General features: G+C 45.3%; 1 protein-coding gene and 1 long non-coding RNA gene across 4 annotated transcripts in view; one reads left to right on the forward strand and one right to left on the reverse strand.

Annotated features, from left to right (window-relative positions):
• LOC133281143 (zinc finger protein 436-like) overlaps positions 1 to 19,711 on the forward strand; it is a 20,529-nt gene continuing 818 nt past the window's right edge. The window contains exons 1-3 of one of the 3 annotated variants that reach the window (XR_009747394.1): positions 1 to 365; positions 856 to 2,188; positions 13,002 to 13,417. Coding sequence is in view for 1 of the 3 variants with exons in the window: in XM_061476368.1 (XP_061332352.1) it covers positions 867 to 1,850 (984 nt within the window). In the remaining 2 variants the exon portion in view is untranslated. Of the gene's footprint in view, positions 366 to 855; positions 4,766 to 13,001; positions 13,418 to 19,711 lie in introns of those variants that run through there. The other 2 variants (XR_009747393.1, XM_061476368.1) reach the window with 2 other exon arrangements.
• LOC133281144 (uncharacterized) overlaps positions 15,152 to 19,711 on the reverse strand; it is a 16,488-nt gene continuing 11,928 nt past the window's right edge. The window contains exon 4 of the long non-coding RNA XR_009747396.1: positions 15,152 to 15,809. This is a non-coding gene — a long non-coding RNA (uncharacterized LOC133281144). The remainder of the gene's footprint in view (positions 15,810 to 19,711) is intronic.

The following is a 19,711-nucleotide window of genomic DNA, read 5'->3' on the forward strand; positions in this document are numbered from 1 at the left end:
GCTGCCAGGTGCTCCCCAGCTCGGGAGCGGCCGGTGGCAGACACCCGGGCTGGGAGGGGCTCCACCGGCCACCAGGCCGGGCCTCGCATGCCATCGCTTCCTGCAGCCCAGCGCCCGGCTGGGAATGGGGAATCTCCGACCGCCGCCGTGAGGAGCGGAGGGCAGGGCGGGCCGGGGCCGGAAGGGTTACAACCATAGAGGCCGACCGGCCTCCTCCCGGGAGCCGCAGGAAGTGCCGGCGGGGCGGGCTCCGCGCGGGGAACTTCCCCTCCCGCGGCCGGTGGCCCCGCCGCGCCAGCCGGGGCTGTGCCCGGCGCCCCCTCCGCCCCCCCCGGGTCGGGCTGGGGCCGTGCCGCCGGGCGGAGGTGAGGCGGGCACGACGGGTCGCTGGCCTCGGGACCGGGCAGCTGGGGCACCGGGGTCTGGGCTGCGGGGTGCACCCGGGGCGGGGGGTGGTGTTTCCGCAGCGCTGCCGGCTGTGCTGCCCCCGCTGCGGGGCTCTGGAGGGCCGGTTGAGTGCTGCCGCCAGGCCTCGCCGCTAACTGCCGGCCTCCCCGCTCCTGGCGCCCCATCCCCTGGCCCAGCGCCTCGGCCTCCAGTGCCCCGACCCAGCCCCCTCGGGCTGGCGCGGCGTCACCGCCTCCCCAGCGCCCGCGTCGGTCGAGGGTGGCGGGTGGCAGCGAGGGAGGATGGAGCTGGTCCTGACACCTTCGCCTCTCGCCTGGAAGCAGCAGGGCCGGCCCGGGCTAGGCGGGAAGGCACAGGTGTGGGGTGGCCAGGCTGGGTGGAGAGAAGGGAGGTGTGCAGATTGTGACTAAACGTGTTGGTTGTGTTTGGCTTCTTCTGCCGCTGTAGGTGATGGGAGCATGAGTGAAAATGAGGCGGAGCTCCAGCGAGATGGGCCTGAGGCAGCTGAGCGCTGTGGGACCCTTTCAGACTTTTTCATAGGGGAAGCTTCTCCAGGCCGTGAGCAGGAAGTGTCCCATCTGAGGCCAGACCCTTCCTCCCCAGACACGGGGCTGGAGAAGACTTCTCGCTGTGGCTTCCGAAAGCGTAAGGAGACTGTGGTGCACCAGCGGGCATTCATGGGAGAGAAGCCCTACATCTGTGTTGAGTGTGGGCAGAGCTTCAACCGCAGCTCCGACCTGATCCGCCACCAGAGAATCCACACTGGGGAGAAGCCATACATGTGTGCCGACTGTGGCAAGAGCTTTGGCCGCCGCTCCCACCTCATCCAGCACCAGCGCGTCCACACGGGTGAGCGGCCATACCAATGCAAGGACTGTGGGAAGAGCTTCAGCCAGAGCACCCACCTGGTGCAGCACCAGCGCAACCACACTGGCGAGAGGCCTTATGTCTGTGCCAAGTGTGGGAGAAACTTCTACCAGAACTCAGGCCTGCTCCGACATGCCAACTTCCACACAGGTGAGAAACCCTACAAGTGCTCACAGTGCGGGAAGCGCTTCAGTGACAGCTCCAACCTCATTGCTCACCAGCGGCTCCACACAGGTGAGAAGCCCTACAAGTGTGCTGACTGCAACAAGTGCTTCAGCGAGAGCTCTAAGCTGGTCATCCACCGCCGTGTCCACACAGGTGAGAAGCCATACTTGTGTCCTGACTGTGGGAAGAGTTTCAGCCAGCGCTCACACCTTGTCCAGCACCGTCGCACCCACACTGGGGAGAAACCCTACAAGTGTGCTGAGTGTGGTACCTGCTTCAGTGACAACTCTACTCTCATCCGTCATCGTCGTACCCACACCGGGGAGAAACCTTTCCAGTGCTCCCACTGTGGGAAGAGCTTCAGTCGCAACTCCTACTTAGTCTCACACCAGCGAGTACATGTGTGGTAGGGTGTGGTAGGCAGCTAGGTGTTGTCTGGGAGTGATCTAGGATGTAGCTCCTGGTCTCAGCCTGTCTGAAATGTGCCTAAGGAACAAGGGGTGGACAAGGATGTGACTATACCAGGGCCCCTGGATTATATAGGCAGCTGGCCAAAGTAATGCCCTTGGCCCATGTTGCTCATCTCAGTCACCTGCTCTTCCCCTCAGCACACCTTGGGCATGTAGACATACCCTGAACCAGAGAAGGAAGGCATGCCTGGAAAGGTTTTCTGCAAGATGCTGCTTGGATGGAAGGAATGAGGGGACTGTAGGATAGGTGCATGGCCTGTTCTGGAATCTCAGAACTGGTGGGTAACTGATGTAGAAAGCTATCATACCTGAAGACTTTAAAAAACATTAATTGGAATTATACTTGCTGCTGAGATTGCAGTACACAACTCGATAGGCATATGGAGGTCGCCTGTGAGTTTGTGCTTTTAGCATCCTCATTCTGCAGAATTTGGGTTCACTTGTATGGTTCAAGTGGGCTGGTGTAAGCTGTGTTGCAAAATGGAACAGAATAACAGTGTACTAGGACTGACATGATTCCATACCAGTATTTCTCAAGTCCTGTTTTGACCAGTATGTGTGTGCATGAGTGTGTAGATAACATCTATATGTATGTATTCGCATACATACAAACTAGCTTTCATACTAAGTGTATCTTCACATTCTCATGTGAGCAATCGTGCGTGCACAAACCATGGCAGTAGTAAAAATGACCAGCTATACAACAGTACACCATATCGGTACTTCTCAAAACACGAAACATACTGTATATGCTTGCATTTATCAATAGGAAGCTGGGAGATACAGGTTTTGTACCAAAACATCTGAATTTTCATATCAGAACGTTCAGTTTTACACTGAATACTTTGTGTGTGTGTGTGTGTGTGTGTGTGTGTGTGTATAAGACCCAGAATTGAGTTGTTTTATTTATATATCTATAAAAAAAATTCTGGCTCCTATGGTTGCAAGTAATGACTTCTAAATGTCACTCAGTGTATAGTAATTTTCCTCCTCATTTTACACAGGTACATACTGGTGGCAGTTGTAGGATGCACCTCCCCTCATGGTTTTGACTACAAGGAATTGCAGTGCAACACTTTACATTGTTTGTATGTTTGACTTTTGCTGCTGGTCGTTTTAGTGGTGGTACGGACTGGTGTGCTTACCCAGGACTGCTGGAGCTTAGAAAAAAGTTTGTGGTTTTGTGATGTACATTACTAATCCTGCAACTGGTTTCATGGCTTCGGTAGGTCTCTGGAAAAAGGATTGCAGACTGAAGCCAGTGAAAAGACTGGAGCTGTGGTGGGGAAGAGATGAAGGAAATAAAGATGCTAAGAACATCCATGGATTTGAGCAGCTGTTGGCCACAGATGCTTGTGGATGGTTTGCCTTACAGAACTTGCTGCTCCCCAGGAGACTGCAGGGATCCTTTCTGTAAGCCCCAAGCCACTTTCTTGACACTCAACTGCTGATAAAATGTTACTTTCATATAGTTTAATAAAAAGGAGCTGTAAGGGGAGCATGAAATTACTTGCTGCTCCTAGAGGAACAAGGCACCTTTATGTGCAGCTGCTCAGGGAAGTAGAAGGAGCTTTCAGAAATAGGGTGGGCTTTGTTTACACAGGAACCAAAGCCTTTGTTTGCAAATGCACATTTTTGCTTTTAGTTTTGTTTGTTTGTTGTTTTTTCTTTTTCTATGAACAGCTTCAAACCAATGACTTACTGATTTCTGCCCACTTCTGGAAAGTGGTTTGGGAATGTGACTAATGGTCATCTAGTTGGTTCCAGAAGCATCAAGATTTTCATTTGCTAGCAGACTTTCAGAAGGGATACTACAGTTCTCTGTTGGTAGGCTCATTTTTAACTAAATTGAAAGGTTATGCTGCACTCCAGCAGTAGAACTGATCAATTTATGTGTGTCTGTCCCATTCCACTTTGTTTCCTAAAGGAAATCTACAGCACTAAAACTGGCTGAGAAGCCCTGTTTGCCAGGGAAAAGAATCTTGTGAATGAAGCTTTTCTTCTGGCATTCTGAACGTAATTGCTCTAGCAGATCAATGAAATCAAACCCAGGTCTGCACATAGTTGGCCTCAACTCAAAGGGAAACCCTCGCATCAAGACTGATTTGAGAAGGCGAGGCCAGCTGCCTCTGAACATGCCTTCACAGCAGTCTTCAGAGCATTTATTTTCCTTCTACATGCTTTGTGAAGTGCTGTGTATACTTAACAGTGGTCTGTAAGTGAAAGGATGGAGATGCATTTATTTCTAATTTTTATGAACTTATTTAAAACTGTATGCCAAATCAAAGTGGCCTTAGGGTTCACAGCACATTGCCAGTGCAGTAGTCTTAGTGGCTTAGGACTGGATTGCTCACCAGTGTAAGCACATTTCTGGAGTTCCTTTCCACAGCCACTGTTAGTTTTTCCTGTTCAGTGTCACTTGGCTGAAATAATTCACTTCCCCTAGCCTGTGTGCTCTTTACTGTTTGTGATCATCCAGCTGGAGAAGAAAATCTGGGCACCACCCATCCTTTGCTGTTGCAGAAATTACAGGGTATGTTCCTCCTCTTCCAGGAATTTAGTCACTTTATAGGCAGCACAAACTCGAGCCAAATTCAGAAGGCAGAGGTACGGGCATGTGCAAAAAGTGAAGAACCAGAAGGTTTACTTTCACAGCAGCCAGCTCACTGGCGCTCTACCAGCCATCTCCTCCCTTAGGATTATAGTGGGAGACCACGGGGGAAAAAAAAAAAGCTGGAATAAAAAGTTTATTGGCTATTAAAATTTCGGCAGGCCATCCCTAGCATACTCCATCCCAGACCCATGGTCACCAGTGGGTGCCCAGGTCCTCCTGCCAGCTGAGGGAGCTCTGTAAATTCCTGCTGTGCTAATGGTGCTTAGATAGTGCAGTGAAACTATAGCACTTTAGAAATACCCGAGGCAAATGGATGAATGACATCTCTGAAATAAATTTTTTCACTCTCGTGTTGTCTGTTATCCCATCTTTTTTTCTTCCTTTCTCCCCAGAGTGACCTCTCTGGCATCAGTTTCTTGGCCCCTGGCAGGACCAGATTTGAAATAACGTGTTGTCCCTCACAGAGGAATGACTATATACTTAGCAGAGCTGCTGTGCAATGCAAATAAGAATCTGGAGGTGCGGGGTATTCTTAGAATGGGATTTCATGTTCATGTAGCATTTCTGCATGAATCTGAAAAGCCAGAGGATGGCACACAGTGCTCACTATTCCTTTATGAGAGAAAGTGACAGAACCTTACTGTGCTGCTGGTAGATGAACCTGGTTCTATTATTGCTGCAGCTGGTCTGAGATTATCTTACTAGTTCTGTCACCTGGGTTGTATGGCATCCAGTTTTCCAGTCCCCTGCTGAAAAAAAGATGTTGAATAGTGATGACTGAAATACAACTTCTTTTACATTGCTCTTTACTGTGTATGACTGGGAAACCAAACTGCTTTTGATCTTGGACAAGGGGTGTGTTTTGTGTGCTTAATAAAATTTTAGGAGTATTTTATGTGTAATCTCTAAAGCACTTTTGAGATCTATCAAACAAAGTGCTCCTGCTTGCACAGCAAACTTCTTTCTGTCCACGTTTCCCCTTTCCCACAACAACAGTGATCTGAATAGCCAGAGACACAACAGCACCAGTACCCATCTCTGAAAAAAAGGGAAATACAGGATATTTCAGGAGGTGGAGCAAACAGAGGCCCAAAGAGGCATTGCTGGAATAGTCTGCTTTGCTGCTTATCCTAAACTCTGAAAGACTTTTATCCTTTCCATGCCAAACCTGATATATCTCATAAGTAGGCTGATACACCTCTCAACTGTCCCCTCCCTTTTCTCATTTAAGTCCTTGCTAGCTTGCTTAGTAGAAAATGCATGAATCCACCTGATAACACTGCTTTTGCAGTCCTAATGGACTTTGATATATGTCTGGTTTTCTTCTCAGAGGCCTGGCCTGTCTGGGATGCTCATTCACATGACAGGGACGCTCTCACATGTGAGAGCCTAAGAACTAGAGAGCATCAGAGCCTGACTTTGTAAGGGAAGCTATGAAGAGGCTTGCTATGGAGGTATCTGTATGTGAAGGGAGCTAACTACCTGTGAGACATGCTGGGTTGGGTGGGACAGTACACAGTAACCCTTCAAGGGTAAATTAAAGCACCCATTGATTAAAGCAGGCCATACCAGGTCCAAACATCTTCATGGATGCAGAGAGTGCAAAGATATGCAAACTCCTTTGTTTCCTTCCCTTTGGCAATTGCTGTACAAAGCACAGCCCGACTGGATGTAAGTCAGCATTGCTTGCAACGGACTTGTTGAACAGCCGTAATGGACATGCAGCTCAAAATAACTCTACCACATCACAGCACACCTTGGGTGCACAGCCTCTAAGAATTGACTGAAGTAACCTTGCTCTAAAAAAGCAAAGCTACTCACAGAACTTGCAGCAAGTCTCAGGAGGCCAGACCAAGTAAGCTGCTTGGGAATGCAGCTGGTCTGATACCTGACAAAGCTTCCCTGGAGAGGTTTCTCTGGTAATAGTGCAAGCACAACACAAAGTAAAGGTGTTACAAGTCATTTTGCCATCACAAAGGTAAGTGGTTGAACCAGGCCACCGTGTGAGGGAAAGGATAGGCAGACGAGATTGAAATAGGATGGACAGCTAGGAAGAAAGACTGAGGAGTTGGATTTCCTGAAGCTGCTGGGAAGACAAGGTGATTTGAAAATGGTAAAAGCTGCATAGGAGAAGGGTAACCATTCTCCAGGCCCCCTCCCCAAATAATTGATCCCTCATATCTGGACTTAGGGCTTTTTGCTTTCCAGAGCTCTTGCAACTGTGCTGCTGATTGCTGGTCATAGGTTGCTTTTGGCCATTGCCTGCCGTGTCTCTACCTCAAGCTGACCTTCACCACAGTACTGCTGAACCCTACTTAGCTATAGTTCAGATGTCATCTTTAGGCACAGAACCACAGAGGAGGCTTCTCTGTGTCCCTATTCTGTCAGTGTTTCCCCTCACAAAACAGCAGTCTCTCCTTGCTTACCCCACACCAGCCCAAAGCATGTATAACATGCATCTGCCTTTACAGAAGGCAGAGCTTTTGACAGGCCTGTGTAATTCGATTTGCCTTTTCCCAGCCTTAGCAGAAGATCTTAGGATAGGGACTGAGAAGTTGCTTCCCACAACTCTGCACCTCACTGTTCTGCTTAAGATGCCTCTGCTGGTCAACTCCTTCCGTTTCCTGCCTGATTTCTTTAACAGCTGACCTTTGAATTCTCTCTGTGCCTTCAGGCCCACAGAAATACCAAGCAAAACACAAAAAGTAGAGTTTGCATATAGTATGAATTAGAGAGATTGCAATTATCTTCCCAATTCATTCGACATATGATCAAACCTTTATGTGAACCTGGGGTCAAGCAGGAGCCCCAAGCTCTTCTATTTAAAAAAATAATAAAAAATATTTTAATAGTTATGACAAGAAGGAAGCAGCAACGGGAATGCAGGGGGCAAAGGGGTCAAATGTAACATTTTTTCATTGTGTGTACAGAGAAAAGAATTAAAATCACTGAACATGAGTCCTCATGTTCTTAGAAAGGTGAAAGAAGGTGGCAAAATACAATGGTAACTGTTCTGGGCCCTTGAAATCTAAGGAGGAACCTGGCATGGTTGACAGTGATGTTATGTCTCAGGCCTATTCCAAGCTCAGAGGTTGGTGTGAAAGCATTCAGTTTGCCTTAGGGCAGCCACATCCTGCCCTAAGCCTGAGGCACTTGCTTTCATATGGCTAATGTAGCTGCTAATGTTAATGTGTGGGTTTCAACTGCATCTTCCACCTCAGTGTGTACAGCACCACTAATGTATGTGAACGAAGGGTGAATTCCTTTCTCAAGAAAAGTAACTTGAGAAGATCCTGAAATTCCTCAGGTTCGGAGGCTCTTGATGCTTCACCTTCTTTGCCGTAGTGCTCAAGCCAGCCAGCAAACCAGCGGGGGCATTCCTGGAGAGGGAAGCAGTGAAGTGCCAAGTCAGAAGTAGAAGGGACAGGAAAAGGAAATGACTGGTATTCAGAAACACTCAACCCAGGAGTCATGATCCAAAAAGAGTAGCCAGAAAAAAAACCACCATGTATTGGCTTGTAATATGAGAGAATAAATAATTACATATGCTCCCCTCCAAGCCTATGAATAGGTGAAAATCATGTCACTGCTGCTGGGCTCATGTAGGTTAGTGCTGGTGCATCACAGCAGTGGTATTATTTTGCTAGAGTTGAGAAGAGGTGTTCTTCTGGAACACATGTACAGATTGGTACTTCACTTTGTACCATGATGCTGATAAATTCATGTCTGTGAAGAATACTCTTCTATTCTCTTCCTTGGTGCTAGCACAGCCCCATAGCTGCAGTACCCTTACAGCACTTAAAAAACCATGGTAACTTCCTTCTTAACCCACAGAATAAACAATATACATCAGCTGAATAGCATACACTGCCATTAGCTCATCATATGAAGAACTGCTGAAGTGAGGCTTGTGTGAAGAGGTTTTCTGATGGCAGCTGTGCACAGTGAGGTTTGCTCTCTTGTCCCTTACAAGCACGAGTAAAGGATTCATTCCTGCCTCGCCGTTCATAAGGGTCCTTCAGCTGGCTGAAAAGTTTGTATTTCTTGTAGCAAATAGGTGTCTCCGAGGCTGGGCTTTCATGTCTTCCTGCAGTTGCAAGCAGCTCTCGCTGACTTGTGACAGCAGATTACATCGGATGGCTGAAGCACTTGCCATCCCCAGGCACCCTGGGCTATTTTTAACTCGGATTGCTTCCCTGATCCAGCACTCAGCACAGCTCCACAAACAGCAGGGTTGGCACAAGGGAGGGAAAACTGCAGTCTGGGGCGTGTGGTAACAAACATGTAAAGAACTCAGCAGTTCCACAAATTGGTATTGCCACCATGCAGTCCACTTCATGAAACGACAGCTCCAGGGGAGCAGCAAGGAGTTAAGAGAAAGCAGGAAAAAATGCATTAAACAGAAATCCACCTTTTTTTTTTTGCACACAAGGAGTACTTCCAGAGGAGGACCAGGAAATTAATCTTTTCAAATGTACATTATGCAGCTGGAATCAGTGCTCATCTCTTGCTAAGTATCTTTGGGGAGTGAAGCTGCCGGGTTTGTACTACACAGCTCATCCCACTGAGGCTATGGTTCCCCCTGCTTTTCTTTCCAAGTCAGCATGACTGTCCCCTCCTCACCTCTTCTGTGAGTCCTCTTGGTCATTTACTGATAGAATCGTAGAATGGTTGGATTAGAAGGGACCTTAAAGATCATCCCGTTCCAAGCCCCTGCCATGGGCAGGGATACCTTCCACAGATAAGGTCATTCCAAGCCTCATCCAACCTGGTCTTGAACACTGCCAGGAACAGGGCAGCCACAGCTTCTCTGGGCAACCTGTGCCAGTGTCTCACCACCCTCATAGTGAAGAATTTCTTCCAAATGTCTTATCTACATCTCCCCTCTTTCACTTTAAAGCCATTCCCCCTTCTGCTGTCGCTACATGCCCTTCTAAAAAGTACTAGTACTCCCTTGCTGTTCTGTGACAGTGCAGCTGTGTGTGCAACTGCATCATGAGGCAGACTGGAAAGCTTCAGTGGATAAAGAGTAATAGTTCTCCACTCTATCCTTGGTTATTTTTAGCCAGATCAGTTTGTGATCCAATCCACTGTACAGACACACAAACAGCTGTGTCAGTATGACAGGCAAAAAATGTTTGAGGGAAAGGGAGGAGAGGCTTAGATTAGTTGCGTTTAATCATCACTGGTACCGAATGGGAAACTGCAATCATGAATGATTGCTTTAAATGCCCAGCAGCAATCATTTCAGCTTCTCTACAGCCACCTGCCTTACTCCTTATGCAACAAATAAGGCCTAGGGAACTTCAGAAGTCTGTGCCACGGAAATGAGATGGCATTGTGCCTGGTTTAGCTGCACCTTTCTCAGTGAATCCAGGCAAGCTGAATGCAGGGAGTCTAAACAAGTCTGCTGGTCTGCAAGGTAGAGAGGAGTTCTCATACCTTGCTTACCTGCTTGTTGTTTTGCCAGCCTGTGTGCTGAAATGTCAAGTCCTGCAGAGATCAAAGTTTGCCATCTGAGTAGTTTGTTTGGACACCAGCCATGAGCAGTTATCAGGACGTGTGCAAAATGTGTTTAGAAAATGCTCTAGAGATGATCTACTGGTATTTTAAAGCAACATGTGGCTTGCTTTGAAATGCTAAGTATTGTGGCACAAAATGTAAGTGGCACCTTCTCTGCTCTGCAAAACATTGTTATTTTCAGGTTCATACCCTGGGGCTCAAGGTAACCCTGCCTGCTTCAAGCTCTCTTCCTGCTCCCTTCCTCCATCTAGTACACATTTTAGACACTTGCAGGTTGGATAAACAAAGAAAAGCCCTTCAAGCCAAATGGCAGCTTGGCTTTCTCTCATGTGCTGTTGCCCTAACCTGGAAGTTTATTTTTCTTGGTGCAAGTGGTTTGATGTAACATAAGATTCTGGGTTTTGTTGCCTTCTTTGAGCTTTTTGCCGCTGGGATGCTCTCTCCTACTTCCTTTTGTCTTTCCCCAGTGGCATGCTCTGACAGACAGCATAAGGGATGGGGAGTCAGGGCCGATGTCCTCCTGTGTTTATGGGGATTGTTGCCCTGGCGTTATCTTGCCTGCTTTGGGAAAAGCATCTTCTCTTTGTATTTGGAGTAGCAGGTTAAAAACAGAAACCTGGCACATCCTCCAGCACCTAGAAGTGGGGAGTTAATTAGGTCCTCTGCCTGGAGTACAGTATTGCGGCACGCTCACCTTGGTTGGAGGAGTGACTCGGTGAAAACATGTCAGAGGGAGCGTATGTGATGGACCATGTGTTTTGATTCGTGGTTTCATAGAAAGCTCGTGAAAGTGACAAAAGCCTCTGTGGTCTTGGAGGCAGAGACTGAAAGAAAAAGGGAGGGAAGTTGTTCCACTGCAAAATGCTGAGGGAAAAATAAAAGAGCTGCCAGAACCTAAGCATGGGTCCAGAGTTGGACTCAGTGGACCAAAATGCTAATTTTATACTATGTAGTGATACTATACCAAAATGCACACACACACACAAAGCTTAAATTCCAGTTAGCCAGCTCCTGCTGGCACATTATATAATGGTCAAATAACATGCCTGAGACATATGGTATTTACTGACCACTATAAAAAGATAGTAATTCTGAAGCATAATTTAAAGATGAAAAGTATAATTAACAATCTAGAGATTTATTCAGAAACAACAAAAAAAAAGACATCTTAGTCAATTAAAATAACTTGCTGGGGTATATGACATGCTTCTCCAATAGAGTGCATGAGCAATTGCTGATGTGGGAAAAGAATGATGGAAATACTGTTAGATGAAGACTTTGTTCCACAAAAAGGCACAAGTACAGAAATGATTTATAGAATCACAGAATAGCTAAGGTTGGAAAGACTCTTGAAAGGTCACCTAGTCCAACACCCCTGCAATGAGCAGGGACATTTTCAACCAGACCAGGTTGCTCAGAGCCTCATCCAACCTAACCTTCAAGGCTTTCAGGGACGGGGCATCCACCACCTCTCTGGGCAACGTTGAGAACTGGGAAACCGGTGTTTCACCACCACTTCATGCAACAGGAGTGACTTCTGCCTAGATTCCACTCAGTATGTCAAGTTGTCAGCCAAAGAAGAAATGCCACAGCAATGGTGGCACAGCAAAACACCTGACCTCCTACAGCATTTGCTTTTGAAACTGCAGAAAAAAAGCATATGGAAAACCCCATGATTTCATCTCTTGTTAAGAAAAAGATTTCCCAAGAAGATAATGAAAAAATTATGAGGAATACTGGTATGCTATCTCTTTAGAAATGCAGCCTGTCTCTTGGGAGAGAGGTCTTGCAGCAAGCACAGGAGTAGCAGGAATGCCACTGTTTGCCTGGCTGCTGGAGTCTTGGTTGGGCAGAGCCAGAAGGGAAATATCATGCTAAGAGCTCAGTCACAGATAGGTGGGAGAAGCCGGAGCACAGACAAAGCAGAAAACTGGCATGGCAGTTATCTGGGGGCTGGACTGATTGCAGGCATTAATGCAGAAGGCATCCAAGGTGATCCCCTGTTCTTTAGGTGATTTATTATGGATTTAGCAGGCCCAAAATGGGATTAAAAGGGAAAACATGAGGCATCTTTTTATTTAATATGTTGGTGTTTCTGAAGGTGAACTCTATGGTGCAATAGCTACAGCAGCAAGCTTTCTATCCTTACCTAACCCCAACTAATCCTTCCTCCCTCCGAGCAACAGCACATCAGCATCCATTCTTTCCCTATGTGGTTCAACAGGGAACTATTTACAACAGGGCAGTTACACTGACCACTGAGTGACTGTAACTAAGACAGCATTCAGCTGTGGAACACGGGAGGGGAATGTGGAGAGGGTTGAAACTGAAAAGGGAAGCTCTTAAACTGCAGAAGAATTTGTAACATGGAGCCACAGCCCCTGTCACAGATACTGAATGGAAAGGGGGTGGAAAATGGTACTCAGGAAACCAGGTTGACAGACAAAGGTAAACCAGCCCAGAATTACTTTTAGGCCAGAGGAATAAATTGGCTGTGTCCATTTTATGGAGTGCCAGCAGCACATTTAGGTGCTGCTAAAACCATACAGGAGGATCTATTGGTCCTTTTACCTGCAGGATAAAGCAGGCTGGCCTAATCCTGAATGTTTTCCCAGGTAATGTGCTGAGTCTAATAAAATCCCATTTTGTTTTAACTCTTGATTTATCCTATCAATTGAAAATAAAAGTTGAAAAGTTTTACAATGAAGTCAATTCAAACAATCATGAGTAGGAGTCACACCTAATGCGTACCTCACTAGCCTAAGGCTCTATCTGTTCTTCCAGCAACAAAAAAGCATTAAACCCCAAATGGCTGGTGCCAGAAATATGTGGCAGCTATTTCCTTGCTGCGCAGTGTGTGCTTAGCACTCTGCTCACCATCTTTTCCAATGGCCCATTATCTTCCAGCAGAGACCCTCCCATCAGCTGCAGCACCTATTTTCTTAGTCTAAGAGAAACTGCAGACACCCATGACTTTTCTTAGAAATTGCCAAGGAAAAATGAGTTATTTACCCACATTCATGCAAAGTCGTTTAGAAATTACTTGTGGATGAAGAGTTTTCCCTTCCTTGGGTAAGGTTCTTTGACTCACACAGGTATTTTGTGGGTTCTAATGACTACATGGGGTCATTCTCTAGCTTTACGTGAGCGCTCTAGAGTTACTACAAGAGACCTAATTAAGCCCTCATATAACAAAATTAAAGTCTAATGGGTTAGCTAGAGTTGATACGGACTTTTGCCAGGACTCTTCCAGACCCAGCGTCAGCCATCAGTACCACACAGCTTTCCGATGAAGCACCTCGAAGACCTTGCTGCAACACCCCTCCTGTGGTCTTTTCCAGTATTGCACAGGTCAAACGCTGGGACGTCACCTGGCACCTAGCAGAGAAATAACATTCTGCAGGTTTAGATTAACAATCCAGTCTCGTCAGCAATGGGAAAAACAGAAGTGGAATGGGGAAAATTTGATATTTTAAAACCAAGGGGAAAAAACACCCACCCACCCCCCAAAAAAACAACAAACAACCACAAAAAACCCAAGAGAAAACAACAAACAATACCCAACCCATCATAGAATCATTTAGGCTGGAAAGATCTTTAAGATCATACAATCAAACTGTAACCCATCTTAGGCTGCATGGTGCATTTTGGTCTGTTTCCCATTCTTTATTATGATCCATTTCATTCATAAATTTCACATTTTCCTTTGCAAACAAACAGCAGGTAGATTTTTTTTCTGAAAGCAAGAAACCCTTAAGAACATTGTAATTATAAAGTTGATAGGAGTGAAAGCTCAGCTTTGTATGTTATATATTATTACCATTGTGGGTAACACCTGATCTAAGATTTTTATCAAACCTAGAGGTCAGATTTAAAATACTTATGACCCTATTTCATGCTGCAAAGGTCTCATCCCACCATAATACACCTATTTCATGACATGAATGCATTAGGCACAATCAACTGAGAAAAGTACAAAAAGAAAGCATTGTGAATTATCCATAGCATTAAAACACAACATTAAAAAATAGAAGTGTTCCTGTCCCTGCCCTGCAGTATAAACCAAAATGTTGCACATAATATTACTGTAAACTCAGCCACCACAAAACTCAGTTCAGAATACTCCTTCCTCTTACAGAGATAAAACAATTGAGAATGGACCATTGCATTGCTTTCTAATTACACATTTATACATTTGTATTTATAATTAATCAAATACTTATATTTTCATTGAGAAATTTTATGAAGCAAGCATTTTATTTATGAAATTTTAAAAGTCTTTCAATTTTTCAAATTATTACACATACAAGTTTTCTACATAAGCAAGAAGAAATACAAGAAAAGTTGTAACCACAAAGACATGTTTTGCCTAGAAGAGCTGCTTAGCCCTGGATGAAACACGTCATCACAGCAACCTAAAACTCCTGCACAGTCATCTGAAGTTTCACAACTCTACCTCAGATTAAATACCAATGACCTTATTCATTCTTACAATTAATTCATTGTAAATAATTCTAAAAAGCACATTTTATACCATGTCTCAGTATGTAAAACATCTTCTGCTCGTCCTGGCCAGAGCTTGCTATGCCCCACACCTACCTCCAGCAAAAGCTAAGCGTCAGCACAGCTGATAAATGGCCCCACAGCTTCTTAACCAGGCTTCCAGCACTCGCTCTTCCCAAAGATTAGCGTTTGAACTCGTGAAGGGTCCAGGGTGATTTGCCATCTGTAACTGCAACAAGGAAAGCACCCCCAATTGTATTATGTTTTAAAATAGCATCCTATACCACCCAAAATAGAAGCCACTTTGACTTTTAGGGGGTGTGCATTAAAGCAAGTACTAAGGACTCTATGAAAGGTCACAAGGAAAAGCGAAGATCTATTAATAGGCTTGCATGTGCTATACAGCAGTTGACCAATACACTGGAAATGTTCAGGGGGTCTGGAACTGAAAACTACCCATTACAACCACTTTTATAGCACTGAGATCAAAATCAAGGAAGATGACAGACCACGCTGTTACAGACTCTTAATTCCTTGGAGTCCCAAGCGGTCAGCATTACATAAAATATTTATTAAAAATGAATGCCATTCCATGAATAACTTGCATGTATTATGTAAAATATTTATTAAAGATGAATGCCATTCCATGAATAGCTTGAATGCTGCTTAGTTTGAGTAACAACAATGCATTTATCTATCGTAAATGAAGTTCTGTCAACTACCCAAGACTGCCAACCAGTCTTTTATACTTCAGTCTATAACCCTTTTCATAAGTAAAGTTTATAAACAAGTTTATAAACACATTTTATACAACCACATTTTAGGTGACATACTTTAAAACACAGCTTTCATACAAACACACATAAGAAAGAACAATTAATGCAGCTCATTGGTAGCTCTTGACAACAGCTCAATGGGAGGCAAAGCAAATACAATAGAGAGAATAAAGTGTCTGTGATGTAGCACCTCTAATCCTGGCCTGTGGCTGCGAGACAACCATGTTTACATAGGAACATGAATTAGAGCTCAGGTGTATGTTCCACCTGAGTTAAACCACTTCCCACGTTACTACTTGAATGACCCTATGCTGACTGAATAAACCAGAAACAAGAAAAAGCAAGAAGATAAGAGAAAGCAACACCAAACTCTTGACCCCTTCAGAGGGGCTGGAGCAATAGCACAGCATCCCTCCATAGTGATTTCAAAATACAGCAGCTGCTGATGTGCTGTTGCACATGCTGCCCTGGTGCAGAAGGGATCTAGAGGGAAAATTCAGACAATTGAAAAGAGTCACTGTTAACCTCTGCAGACAAACATCTTTACATTTGGGGACCGTTTCTGAAGCTAGGTCCCATCTCCAAGTATTTCTTAGCTACACTGGAAGGTTGGAAATGCAACTTTAAAACCTGAATACCTAGCTGGATCATTGGAGTTAATGAAAAAATCATTTATTCCATCGCTTTCCACTTTCCACACACAGATCCTTCTCTGTCAAGCTCCTCTGCCACCTTATGCAGAGAGATTTGGAGTCTACAACAATATATACACACAGAGACACATAAAATCTGTCATAGTATATCTCTACATTGTATAGTGTCCAATATAATAATATGATATTGGGTAGTCTATAAAAAAAAAAAAAATCTGCCCTTTTGCATATACACAGTGATTCCTACAGTTAATTAAACTGCAGGTATGCATACACAAATTCCCTTCCCCTCTAACTGAACAAACAGGCTTTTTACAGAAACCACATCATCTGTGTTTCCTGACTGTGTTTTTTCAGATTCTGACTTGCTCATCCTTTTCCCCTCTGGGCTTCTATCTTCTTTGGTCTTAATACTTCATCATTTCTATTTCACGCACCCTTTACAGAGACAAGCCACAAAACCACAGGAGTGAAACTGCTGATTTTTTGAAACCCCAGCTCTCAGAGAAAGATGTCTTATCAGCACATCCTCATCTTGAGTAAAAAATCTTGAGTAAAAATTAACTCTCTACTAAAAATGAAGAGAATTAAAAAATATTACTTAAAAGGAAGACATTGTGCATATAACAAACTGAGAATAAGTCACTGAACAAAACAAGAAAAGCTCCTTATTCAAATATTCAAGAAGCATTTCTAGGGCATGATTCACCTACTCGTAAGGTGAACATCTAAAATAGGCCAGATGAATCACTGCCTAACAGTGTCCATTTCTCTCCAATGACTGTAAAGGGAGCCCGAACTGTAGAATCATGGAGTCATAGAATCATCTAGGTTGGGAAAGACCTTCAAGATCATCAAGACCAACTATTACCCCAGGACTGCCAAGTCCACCACTAAACCATGTCACTAACGGCCTTGTGACATGGTTTTTGAACACCTCTAGGTGAAGACACCCATACTGCAGCTACTAAGACGTGAGCAAACAAACACCACCCCCAGTCTTCCCCCGATTGCCTGCCTCAAATGCACCCCCCAGTTTCTGCAGGAACTACCCCAAGGAAGCAGGCCCTTGATGGAAGGAGAACAATAGCTCTGCCTGATGCCTTTGGTTGCTTACCTGCCCTTTTCCAGCTTTCTCAAGAGAAGCATTTAACGAGAGCTGCTGCAGCAAGCAGGCAGAGCTCTTCTATCCCACCCCTCCCCTCAAGAGGTTTTGGATGAAATGAGAAAAAAGAATGAAAAAGTGTTTTCCTACCCCCTCTTCCCTGTGAACACAGGGTCAGTCTGCTCATCCTAAACTTGCTTTCCACTTAGATATATTCAGAGTGAGACAGAAGTCTCAAAATCAGAAGGCAGTTCAAACGCTCTATCCAATCTTTATTAAAATACGTATTTTCAGACTTGGGGATCAATTTTATGATATACTTTTGACAGGCTCATGGAAGTTTTTTTTCTGTAGTTTCTTGAGGAAGTAAGGCTTTTTTAACACACTGTCAGTCCCCCATCAGTCACTTAGGGATGAACTGGCTCATTTCAAATTTAACATGCACATAGAAGAATCAAAAATGAGCATGTTCCTATAGCCAGAGATCAGCAGATGGGTACAGCAGAGAGCTCTCACTGGTACCCCCATGTGAGGATCAGCAGGGAGAGACTGGCCCTTATCCATGTTGTTTGGCAGTTTATGTCATATCTTGTCCAGGCAGCAGATCAAAATATTTGGTTTAGGGACACTGAATCTGTTGGGAATGTGGGAAGGACATAAGGATTACTGGGAGGGACAGAGCTGCTGGGAAGAGGGAGTGCTAATAACCAACAGCAGAATGTGCCACTTCTCTAATAAAGTATTAATGGGAACATTGGTAATAAAAAGCTAACTATATGCTGCTTGAGGTCTTCAGACAGTAAAGATTTAGTTCTGTAATGCTGCACATGACCAGGATTTCCACTAGTGTCTACTGAAGTAGCTGATACAAGGTTTGTCAAAGAGCTAAATGTAGGGCTATGCCAACTCCAAATGAACCTGGAAGCTGGTGCTCTTAAGATAGAGAGGACTGGGTTTTGTAGCCTGCTCCCTGTAGGAGTTCCTCAAATGCTTACATACCACAGAACATGGGGAACTCTGCCTCCCAAGAGAATTACCAGAAATTAATCAGAAATGTAATTAACTTGTCTTGAAGACAGTGTGAGAGAGTTGGGGTTCAGCCTGGAGAAGAAAAGGTTCCAGGAAGACCTTATTGTGGCCTTTCAATATGTGAAGGTGACATATAAGAAAGATGCAGAGACTCTTTGTACAAGGGCCTGTAGTGAAAGCTCAAGGGACAATGGCTTTAAACTGACAGAGGGTACATTTAGATTAGACATTAGGAAGAAATTGTTTACTGAGAGGGTGGTGAGGCGCTGGCACAGGCTGCCCAGAGAAGCTGTGGCTGCCCCGTCCCTGGCAGTGTTCAAGGCCAGGTTGGATGGGGCTTTGAGCAACCTGGTCTAGTGGAAGGTGTCCCTGCCTGTGGCACAGGGGTTGGAATGAGATGATCTTTAAGGTCCCTTCCAACCCAAACCGTTCTGTGCTCCTATGATCTGAGAGCAGCTGAGGAGAGAGATGGTGACTTTTCTGAACCTGGGAATCCAGGATGAGCCCGTAAGCCAAGGAGGCCACTTCCTGGCAGGGAAGAGGAGTGAACTGCACATGCTGGTTCCTGCGCTCAGCAGGGCCCAGGGGCCTGGCACCCATGCTCCCAGCACTTGGCACAGCAGAGCCCCAGCACCCACGCAGCATCCTCGCCCGGCCCCAGCAGGCATCCCATCCCATCCCACCCCATCCCATCCCAGCAGGCCAGACCCACTCTGTGAAACAGGGTGCCCGGATGGCAGGCTACAGGGTGGAGTGAAGCAGGAAGCCACCACTGAAACCACACAGGGCAACATCAAGTAGCTCAGCTGGCCCAGGCAGTGAGCACCTCTGCAGAGATAAGAGGTTTGGAAAACAGTCCCTGGGAAGAAGCGGGAGAACTGGGTTTGTTGAGTCTACAGGAAATGGCTGGAAGGAGGGCAGGACGTGATAATGCAGTTGCAGTGCATGAGAGGTTGTTGTGAAGAGAGGCAGTGATTGCGTTGCTAGAAGGACAAAGATAAGATCTAACTGGTTTAATTTTCAGGAAAGAAAAGAAGAAAGGAAAAAAGAAAACGGCTGGATGTTGCAAAAGCTGTCTCTGAGTAAGGCAGAGCTGCAATAGATTACTAGCTGGGGAGGTTGTGAAACCCACTTCACCAGAACCTCTAAGAAGTTAATCAGACATCACTGTGCTCTCTCAGTAAAGAATGGACTACCGTGCTATTTCTCAGACTTTGGAAAGTGGACGTCTATCCATACATATCATGTGGATCATTAAATATATGGGTGATAAATAAAAAGTTCAGCATTTGGACTTACAAATCCTGAGTTTACTGCTACAAATGCAAGCATTTAAGTTGAAAATAACATTTGGATAGCAAACTTTGATCTTTCCTCTCAAAGAAATTGCCTTGCAGTTCTGGGGCAGGTAAATACCAGCAAGGTCTTTTAGCACTATTTCTGTCATATGAGTTACCTTATCGCACCTCCTTCGTGCTACCAACCCTTTTCCTCTGTTATCTCCTGCTCACACGTAGCAGCCTGCAGGGTTGTGTCCTGCAGAGAAGCACTGGCCACTTTTGTGTTCTTTCAGGCACTGTTATTTCTACTGAAATGCC

Source organism: Pezoporus flaviventris, unplaced genomic scaffold (genome assembly GCF_033815535.1).
Source record: "Pezoporus flaviventris isolate CSIRO_AGI_PZ_B2104156 unplaced genomic scaffold, CSIRO_AGI_Pfla_v1 ptg000096l, whole genome shotgun sequence".
Lineage (NCBI taxonomy): Eukaryota > Metazoa > Chordata > Aves > Psittaciformes > Psittacidae > Pezoporus > Pezoporus flaviventris.